The sequence below is a fragment of the Eimeria acervulina genome, genomic scaffold (genome assembly GCF_000499425.1).
Source record: "Eimeria acervulina Houghton genomic scaffold, Eah_scaff623, whole genome shotgun sequence".
NCBI classification, from domain to species: domain Eukaryota; phylum Apicomplexa; class Conoidasida; order Eucoccidiorida; family Eimeriidae; genus Eimeria; species Eimeria acervulina.
The window spans coordinates 1,998-11,308 of NW_013549684.1; the positions used below are offsets into that span (position 1 = coordinate 1,998).

The 9,311-nt window shown below is 57.2% G+C and overlaps 2 protein-coding genes across 2 annotated transcripts in view; one reads left to right on the top strand and one right to left on the bottom strand.

The window, feature by feature from the left end:
• The window catches only part of EAH_00044750 (hypothetical protein, conserved), a gene marked incomplete at both ends in the record, with an annotated part of 6,008 nt that extends 1,997 nt beyond the window's left edge, over positions 1 to 4,011 (top strand). Inside the window, 7 exons of the mRNA XM_013394821.1 lie at positions 107 to 215; positions 724 to 954; positions 1,125 to 1,433; positions 2,539 to 2,792; positions 3,090 to 3,196; positions 3,455 to 3,655; positions 3,892 to 4,011. Coding sequence (XP_013250275.1) covers positions 107 to 215; positions 724 to 954; positions 1,125 to 1,433; positions 2,539 to 2,792; positions 3,090 to 3,196; positions 3,455 to 3,655; positions 3,892 to 4,011 — 1,331 coding nt within the window. The remainder of the gene's footprint in view (positions 1 to 106; positions 216 to 723; positions 955 to 1,124; positions 1,434 to 2,538; positions 2,793 to 3,089; positions 3,197 to 3,454; positions 3,656 to 3,891) is intronic.
• Positions 4,012 to 5,370: 1,359 nt separating this feature from the next.
• The window catches only part of EAH_00044760 (hypothetical protein, conserved), a gene marked incomplete at both ends in the record, with an annotated part of 5,626 nt that continues 1,685 nt past the window's right edge, over positions 5,371 to 9,311 (bottom strand). Inside the window, one exon of the mRNA XM_013394822.1 lies at positions 5,371 to 9,307. Within this exon, the coding sequence (XP_013250276.1) occupies positions 5,371 to 9,307 (3,937 nt within the window). The remainder of the gene's footprint in view (positions 9,308 to 9,311) is intronic.

Sequence of the window (9,311 nt, forward strand, 5' to 3'; positions counted from 1 at the left end):
CCCCTCAGCAGCGACAGGTCTGCAGCAGCTGCAGCAGCAGCGGTAGCTGCTGCTGCAGCGAGGCTCCTTCACGCCTTAGGGGGGCCCCTGCATTTGCGTTGCTCAGTACACCTAGGGGGGCCCCCTGCAGAGGAGGGGAGGCTCCTGGGGGGGCCCTTTGTGGGGGGGTTACCCCTGGGGGGCCCCCTACGGAGTTGTTTTTCAGGTCTTTTCGGGTGTCTGCTGTTTTAATTAAATTAAATTTTGCTGCGAGGCCCCCTAATCCAAATGGCATTAGCCGAGGAGAGATTAAAGAAGTCTTCAGTCTCTTTGCTTCATGCTGCAGGTATGTGCGGGAGTTTGTTGATATGTAGATGGAGACAGTTCAGGTTGTTTTGTTTATTTGTTTGTTTGTTTGTTTGTATGCTTGTTTGTTTGTTTGTTTGTTTGTTTGTTTGTTTATTTATTTGATTATCTGTTTACTCGTTTGTTTGTTTGTTTGCTTGCTTGTTTGTTTGTTTGTTTGTTTGTTTGTTTACCTGTCTATTTGTTTGTTTATTTGATGCCTTTTTGTGTTTGCTTTTGTTTGAATGTCTTCTGTCTCCTTTCTGTCTCCTTTTTTAACCGCATTTCACTTCACCCTATTTTGTCTGCTAGCTCCCCAGATAGACCCCCATTCTACTCAAGATTTAGGGTTTAGGGTTTAGGGTTTAGGGTTTAGGGTTTAGGGTTTGTTGTTTTCAGGTTTGAGGGCATTGAGATGGCGGTGCCGGCGCAAGTGCTCTGTGATGTTTCTTCGGTAGAGTGTCTCTTCAGCAGACTCGCTACACATTGGCTAGCCTGCCTCAGCAGGTACACCTCAGCAGCAGCAGCAGCAGCAGCAGCAGCAGTAGCAGTAGCAGAAGCAGCAGCAGCAGCAGCAGCAGCAGCAGTAGCAGTAGCAGAAGCAGCAGCAGCAGCAGCATTACTGCTGCCGTCAGTCGCATACTGCTGACGTTCTTATTGATGATATTACGGTTGTTCTGTTTGCTGTGTGTGTATGTGTGTTGCTGCTGTTTCTGCTTCTGCTGCCCTTGCTGCTGCTGCTTCCTTTTCTCCTCCTGTTCCTGCTGCTGTTGTTGCTGCTGCTGCTGCTGCTGCTGCAGGGCTGTAATGCTGCGGTGTATCAACAGCGTGCCTCCCCTCAGCTGTCTCCTTAAGGGGGGTAGAAAGCTGAGGGGTTTGCTGCAGCGTATATTTAAGAGACGGCGAGGATGGGCGAGGAGGCCCCGCGGGGGGGCCCCCGGGGGGCCCCCCGGCCAGCGTGCTGCTGCTGCAGTGCAGCAGCTGTTCTCTTCTCTTGATGCGCCAGGGCTCGCGCTGCTGCTGCTGCGGAATGCTGCTGCTGCTGCAGCAAATGCTGGATTTGAGGGCCTGTGGGTTGTGCTGTCTCTTTTGGGGGGGGGCAGTCAGCCGTGGGCCGCCCACTGCCACTGCTGCTGCTCTTGCTGCTGCTACTGCTGCTGCACTTGCTGCTGCTACTGCTGCTGCACCTGCTGCTGCTGCTGCTGCTGCACTTGCTGCTGCTACGGCTGGTGCACTTGCTGCTGCTGCTGCTGCTGCTGCTGGTTGTGGTGCTGCTGCTGCTGCTGCTGGTTGTGATGCTGCTGCTGCTGCTGCTGCTCTCGTGGCTGCTGCTGCTCTCACTGCTGCTGCTCCTGCTGCTGCTTTTCGTGCTGTTGTTTTCGGTGGCATGGCTGGCGCAAGGGGGCCGAGTGTGCGTAGCGTGCTGCCTGCTCTTGTGCTGCTGTTGTTGCTTCTGCTGCTTCTGCTGCTACGACTGCTGCTACGACTGCTGCCACTGCTGCTGCGGCTTGTGCTGTTGTTGTTGCTGCGGTTGCTTTCGCGTATCTTGAGTTGTGTGGGTTTGTGGATATGCGCACGATCTGCTGCTGCTGCTATTGTTGCTATTGCTGTTATTGCTGCTATTGCTGCTGCTGCTGCTGCTGCTGCTGCTGCTGCAGGTGTCTCTCTGAAAGGGCCTTACGTGGGGTGCACACTCTGCTGTATTTGCTGGACCGTGCCTATACACCTGGGAGCTGCCCCCCATATCCTTCTGCTACTTTCCGCTCACGCAACAGCAGGTGCAGCGACGTGCTGCTGCTGCTAGTAGTAGTACTATACCTAAGCTGTTGTTGCTTGTATTGATGCTGCTGCTGGCTGCTGCTGCTGCTGCCGCTCTCGTGGCTGCTGCTGCTCTCACTGCTGCTGCTCCTGCTGCTGCTTTTCGTGCTGTTGTTTTCGGTGGCATGGCTGGCGCAAGGGGGCCGAGTGTGCGTAGCGTGCTGCCTGCTCTTGTGCTGCTGTTGTTGCTTCTGCTGCTTCTGCTGCTACGACTGCTGCTACGACTGCTGCCACTGCTGCTGCGGCTTGTGCTGTTGTTGTTGCTGCGGTTGCTTTCGCGTATCTTGAGTTGTGTGGGTTTGTGGATATGCGCACGATCTGCTGCTGCTGCTATTGTTGCTATTGCTGTTATTGCTGCTATTGCTGCTGCTGCTGCTGCTGCTGCTGCTGCTGCAGGTGTCTCTCTGAAAGGGCCTTACGTGGGGTGCACACTCTGCTGTATTTGCTGGACCGTGCCTATACACCTGGGAGCTGCCCCCCATATCCTTCTGCTACTTTCCGCGCACGCAGCAGCAGGTGCAGCGACGTGCTGCTGCTGCTGCAGCAGCAGCAGCCAAGCAGCAGCAGCAGCAGCAGCAGACGCCGGCCCAACACTAGCACTCAGGGCAGCAGACGGCTGCTGCAGAGAACACCGACTTCGCATGCATCTTGTGAGCAGCATTCAAGGATGAGAGGCCTCTTGATGCTAAGGGAGCCTAGATTGCTGCTGCTGCTGTTGCTGCTGCTGCTGCTGCTGCTGCTAGTAGTAGTACTATACCTAAGCTGTTGTTGCTTGTATTGATGCTGCTGCTGTTATTGCTGCATCTGGTGCTGCTGTTGCTGCTGCGTTTCTTGCTTCTGCCGTTCTACTGTTGCTGCTGCTGCATTGTTGCTGCTGCTTCTGCTGCTGCTGCTGCTGCTGTTGCTGTTACATTGCTGGTGTTTGCTGTGCTGCTGCATGCACCCAGACGAGGCTTCTTCAGCAGACGGGGGTTGCAGTTGGGGTGGCGGCCGCGAGAACGAAGGCAGCAACGAATGGGCTGTCGTGCACCTGGGCGCAGAAGGATTCTATGAGGTATGCACTTCGCTGCTGCTGCTGCTGCTGCTGCTGCTGCTGCTGTTGCTGCCGCAGCTGCTGGTGCTGCTGCTGGTGCTGCTGCTGATGTTGGTGTTCTGCTGCAGCTGGTGTTGCTGCTGCTGTTATAGGTATATCTGTTATTGGCGTTCATAATATAGAGCTGTCTTACCTGCTTCTGGTGCAGGCTTTGTGTTATTGCTGCTGCTGCTGCTGATGTTGCTGCTGCTGCTTGTGTTTGTATTATTGCTGCTGCAGCCTGAAGGCGTAGCGGCAGGCTTAGGAGATGCATGCCGCTGTGTGTCTCGAGGGTTTGTCTCTGCTCGCGATGTTTGTTTGCGTCTGTACACCGCAAACTCTGGCGGTATCGAAGTGCTGCAAATAGCGAGCCGTTTGTTTCCTTCAATTATACTGAGGCCCCTCTTGGGTCTCTCAGAGGGATGCACAAGGGCTGTTCAGGTGACGCAAACATGCAATGAGGGTTTAGGGTTTAGGGTTTAGGGTTTACGGGAGAGGGGGGTAGGGGTTCGCTGTTCAGAGGATAGTAGGCCTGTTTGCTTCCAGGGTTAGGGTTTAGGGTTTAGGCTGGCTTTAAGGTTTTGCTAGTGGGTGTTGGAGTTCAGGGGCTGCGGGGTTGGGCTTATTAGGGCTTAGGGTTTAGGGTTTAGGGTTTAGGGTTTAGGGTTTGTTCTTAGGGGGCCCGCAACCAACTGCGCCCGGCGGCGCGAGCGGAGTGGTTGGCTGGGGCGCGGCGCCCGCGGGTGGACATTGGGCAGATATGTTCTGATGAAGATGATGATATGCTTATTGCTTAAATTCATAGCTAGCTAGCTAGCTAGCTAGCTGCCTAGCTAACTGGCGGGCAAGGTAGCTGCCTGGCTTACTAGCTAGGTAGCGAGCTAGCTAGATAACTGGCGGGCTAGCTGGAGGGCTGGTTGAAGAAGGCTAGCTGGCTAGCCAGCTAGCTGACTAGCCGGCTTGCCAACCAACCAGCCAGCTACCTAGTTAGCTAGCTCGATAGATAGTTAGCTAGCTAGCAAGCTAAGGGGCATTCGCAGCTAGCCAAGGGGCGTCTGTCTTCGCTTGCTAGGCGTTTAAGAGGGAGATGCCCGGCTCGATGACTGCGCAACCCAGCCAGCAATATGCACCTCAGCTAGCTGGCTAGCTAGCCATCTAACTAGCTAGCTACCTAGAAGTACACTGCACCATCTAGCCAGCTGGACAGCTAGCTATAGGTGCACTGCACCGGTCAGCTAGCTAGCCAGCTGTGGATATAGCTAGCTAGCGGATGTAACAGGAGCTAACTAGCTACGCAGAAAGAACCGCAGCGGTTTGGCTAACTAGCTGCTGGCTTACTGGAGGCCCCCGCCCCAGCTGAGCAGCTCTGTATAAGCCTTCCCGCCCCCATCTAGCTAGCTAGCTGTATGGTTAGCTAGCTGGCGGTCTGGCTAGCTAGCTAGCCGAGCCTAGCTAGCTAGCGCTGTGAACGAACTACTAAGGGCCCCCGATCAACTCCGGGGGCCCCCCTCTCTAATTGCCTACGCCCCTCCCTATGACTGAATATTGGGGTATAAGGGGGGCCCCCTGGGGCCCCTGTGGTTCGTTGGTGTTGCTGTTGCTGCTAGCGGGGTGTCTTCAGCTGGTGCTCCTGCTGCTCCGGCTGTGTTGCTGCAGCAGCACCTGTAGCCAACTTCTTTGTTTGGGCTCCGCGGCACTCTAAAGATTTATTTATCTGCATGCAGCTATCAGTCACCTGTTGCAGCAGCTGCAGCAGCTGCTGCTGCAGCTGCTGCAACTTCTGCGGCTGATGCTGTTGTTTTGTTTCACTGCTGCAGCATCTGCTGCTAACGGGTGTCGTAAGGCTTCTAGTAATGGGGTGTACATACACCAGGCAGCAAAACAACAATAAACACCTCAAACCCTAAACCCTAAACCCTAAACCCTAGACGCCTCAAATCAAGTGCGACGAGTTAAGAGCGCTCACACGCCAAAATGGATGCCCCTGTGGGGCCCTCGTGCAGCAGCCTCACTGCCTGCTGCTGCTGCTGCTGCTGCTGCAACTGCTGCTGCTGCTTGTGTTTGCTGCTGCCGCTGCTTGTGTCTGCTGCTGCTGCTGCATACAAGCATGCATCATGTCTCCCTCCTGCTAACAGACATACAGCCCCACACAGCAATTAAAACCCAGAGGGGCCCCCTCCTGCACCGGGGGCCCCCTTTGGGGGCCCCCCTCCAAAGAGGCTAAACCCCGCAGTGGGCTTGGCTTCCGCTGCTGCTCCTGCCTGTCTGCTGCTGCTGTTGCTGCTGCTGCTGCTGTCTTGCTGCTGGCCCCCTAAGAAGCCAAAGATAGGGGGGGCCCCCCCCCCTTGCCCTTGGCTGGCGCCGAGCAGGGGGCCTCCAAATGGGGTTTGGGGGGCCCCTGCTGTACCCTCATCTCTGGGGCGAAACAAACTCTTTGCTGGTGGTTCTTCTCCTTCGCTTCTTCCTCTTCGAAGCCGAACCTGCTGCTGCTGCTGCTGCTGCTGCTGCTGCCCTCCTGCTGTGTCTTGTTCTGTTGCTGGCTTTAAATTAACACCCGAAGCAGCAGCTCCAGATGGGGCCCCTAAGGGCAGCAAACGCCCAAAGAGACTGGGGGCCCCCTTTGCTGCTGCTGTGCTGCTGCTGTTGCTGCTGCTGCCGCCAAATAAGGGAGGCTTCTCAGCTGCTGTTGTCGTATTGCTGCTGCTCCCAAAAACAAAGGGCTTGTTAGGGGCCCCTGCTGCTGCTGCTCCCGTTGCTGCTGCTGGTTCTGCTGCTGCTGCTGGTTCTGCTGCTGCTGCACCGCTACCACTGTTGCTGCTGCGACCAAAGACAAAAAGCGGTTTTGGTGCTGCGCTTGACGCCCCCCCGAAGAGACTAGGCTTGCTGCTGCCTGCTGCTGTGTCGCTGCTGCTGCTGTTGCTACTATTGCCGCTGCTCCCAAACAACGAAGGCTTGCTCCCTGCTGCTGCTGCTGGTGCTGCTGCTGCTGAGCCAAAGAGACTCCCCCCTGGTGCTGCTGAGCCGCTGCCTAGAGAGCCGAAGAGGCCCGTGCTGCTGCTACCGCCAAACAGACTGCCTGTGCCGCTGCTGTTGCTGCTGCTGTTGCTGCTGCTGCTGCTACCCCCAAACAGGGAGCCTGGTGCAGCAGCAGCACCCCCGCTACTCAACGGCTGTCCGAAGAGAGAGGTGGGCTGGGCGTTGCTGCTGTCGCTGCTGCTGTTGTTTTTGTTGCTGCTGCTGGTGTTGCTGCTGCCAGCGCCAAAAGTAAACAGCGAGGTAGTTCCCTTGTTGCTGCTGCTGCTGCTGTTGCTGCTGCTGCTGTTGTTGCTGCTGCCAAAAGTAAAGAGGGGCGGCGGCTTCCCACTGCTGCTGCTGCTGCTGCTGCTGCTGTTGCTGCTGCTGCTGCTGCTGCCACCAAAAGCGAACAAAGAAGATGCTGTGGGAGCTGCTTTGGGTATAGGGAGGTTGCCGAAGAGGCTGCCGCCAGTAGAGGCTTGCTGCTGCGGTTTTGCTGCTGGTGCTGCTGCTGCTGGTGCTGCAGCTTCTGCTGGCGTTGCTGATGCTGCAGCGTCTTCCGCAGCAGCACCACCACCACCATCAGCAGCAGCATCAGCAGCAGAGTCGTCTGCATCATCAGCAAAACCATCCGGCTCTATATGCACTTCACAGGGCTTCCCAACATTTGCTAGCCACCAAGGCACTGCAGCAGGTTTGCTGCTGCTGCTGCTGCTGTTGCTGCTGTCAGTGCTATCTTTGCTGTCGCTGCTGCTTGCGGGCTTGGCTGCTGCTGTTTCTCCGGCCGCCGCAGCAGGAGCGGCAGTGCCAGCAGCAGGAGCAGCAGCATTCTTCTGTTTGTCTTTGTCTGTCTCCTCAGATGCTGCAGCAGGCTTTTCTTGTTTATCAGCAGCAGCAGCAGCAGCAGCAGCAGGCGCCCCTGCAGCAGACGGGGCGCTGAATAGGCTGCGGAAAGGTGCTTCAGTCGCGCCATCTTTGCTGCTGCTGCTGCTGGTCTCTGCTGCTGCCTTGGGGGCCCCTCCTTCAGTGACTCCCGAAACCTTCTTCTGTGCTGCTGCAGCATCAGCTGCGGCTCCCCAGGGGTTTGCTGCTGGTGCTGCTGCTGCTGCTGCTGCTGCTGGTTTGGTGGCAGTTGCTGCTGCTCCGAAGAGGGCTGGCCACTTTGCTGCAGCAGCAGCTTCAGCAGAAGCTTCGGCAGCAGCAGGCGCAGCAGCAGCAGAATCAGTTGCTGCAGTTAGCTGCAGTTTCTTCTTGCCACCAAACAAAGGTGCTGCAGCTGCTGCTGGTGCTGCAGCAGCAGCAGAAGTATCTTCCGCTGCTGGTTTTGCTGCTGCTGCTGTGCTACTCTCTGCACCGAAACTAAACAAGCGTGGGGCCTGCTGCTGCTGCTGCTGCTGTTGTTGTTGTTTGTCTGCCTGTTGCTGCTGCTGCTGCTGCAAACCGAAAGAGAAACCCACAGCCCCAAAGAGGCTCCCAGATGCCTTTGGTGCTGCTGAAGAGACTGCAGCAGGTGCTGCTGCTTCTGCAGGTGCTGCTGCTGCAGGTGCTGCAGCAGCGGTAGTTTTTTCTGCTGTCTGTTTTGTATCAGAAGCGCTGCCTTCTATTGCTGCTGCTGCTGCTTCTGCTGCTGGCGTTTCCGCAGCAGTAGCAGAGCGGCCGGAGCCTGCTGCTGCTTCTGCTGCTGGTGCTGCTGGTGCTGCTGCTGGTGCTGCTGCTGAGCCGAACCCCCCAAATCCAAACAAACTTTGGGTGGGTTTGTCGCTGCTGCTGCTGCTGATGCTGACGCCTGCTGCTGCCCCTGTTGCTTTTGCAGCTGCTGCTGCTTCTTCATTTGCTGCCCCTTCAGATGCTGCCGCTTCCTTTCCTGCTGCTGCTGCTGCTGCTGTGTCCTTGGCAGCAGCAGCAAACAAGCTGCCTGCTGCTTCCCCAGCGACAACTCGTCGAGCTGCATGCAACGAAGGAGAGCCCCTGGTAGGTGCAGCTGTCTTCTGTGGGCTTGCTGCTGCTGCTGCTTCTTCTTCCGCTGCAGCAGCAGCAGCAGCAGCTGCTGCTGCTGCTGCTGGCTTCAGCGCCGCAGCTGCCTCAGCTAGCACTGTCTTTGCTGCTGCTTCCGGGGAGTCGTCTGCTGCTCCTGTAGCGTCATCAGCTTGCATTTGCTGCTGCAGCGTTTGCAGGAGCTTCTGGCGTCTCTGCTGCTCCTGCATCTGCTGCTGCTGCTGCTGCTGCAGTGCTGCCTCTGCTTCCGATTGAAATAACTCTAAAAGCCGCGACCGCCACCTCATCGAGTGGCATCGGATATATAGCTGCTGCAGCTCCGCTACAGAGACGTCTTCCTGCTGTTGCTGCTGCTGCTGCAGCAGCTGCCGTTGCAGTAGCTGCTGCTGCTGCTCTACTATAGCCTGCTGCTGCTGCAGTGCTGCGTCTGCTACCTCGGAAGGAGCCGAGAACATGAACGGGGGGCCCCTCCGCGTTTGCTGCTGCTGCAATAGCTGCTGTTGCTGCAGTAGCTGCTGCTGTTGCTGCAGCAGCTGCTGCTGCTGCCCAAGGTGTGCCAGGGCAGCGAGCTGCGGCTGCATCTGCTGCCGGGGCCCCAGGGGGCCCCCATTCTCCCCTAAGGCGGATGTGAATGATGCTGCTCCTGCTGTTGCTGCAGAGGCAGGTCGGTAGGCTCCGCTGCGGTGCTGCTGCTGGCGCTGCCTCCGCTGCTGCTGCTGCTGCTGCTGCTGCTGAGAGCAGCAGATATATGGGAGGGAAGATGTCGACAAGTCAGCTGCTGGTGCTGCTGCTGCGGCTGAAGGCTCCTGTCCCCAGCTTCCTTGGGGCCCCTGTTGATAGTGGATCTGCTGCTCTAAAGGCAGCTGCAGAAACTGCTGCTGCTGTTGCTGCTGCTGATGCTGCTGCTGCTTCTGGCAGCTATTTCGGTAGGGTGATCCTGAGGCCTCGCTGCGTGTCTCACTGAAGAAGGAGCTGCATTCGCTCACTAACCTACTGTGCTGCTGCTGCTGCTGCAGTTGCTGCTGCTGCTGCTGCTGCTGCTGCTGCTGCGCTGCGGGGGCCTTAGGGGCCCCTCCCAGGGCCCTAT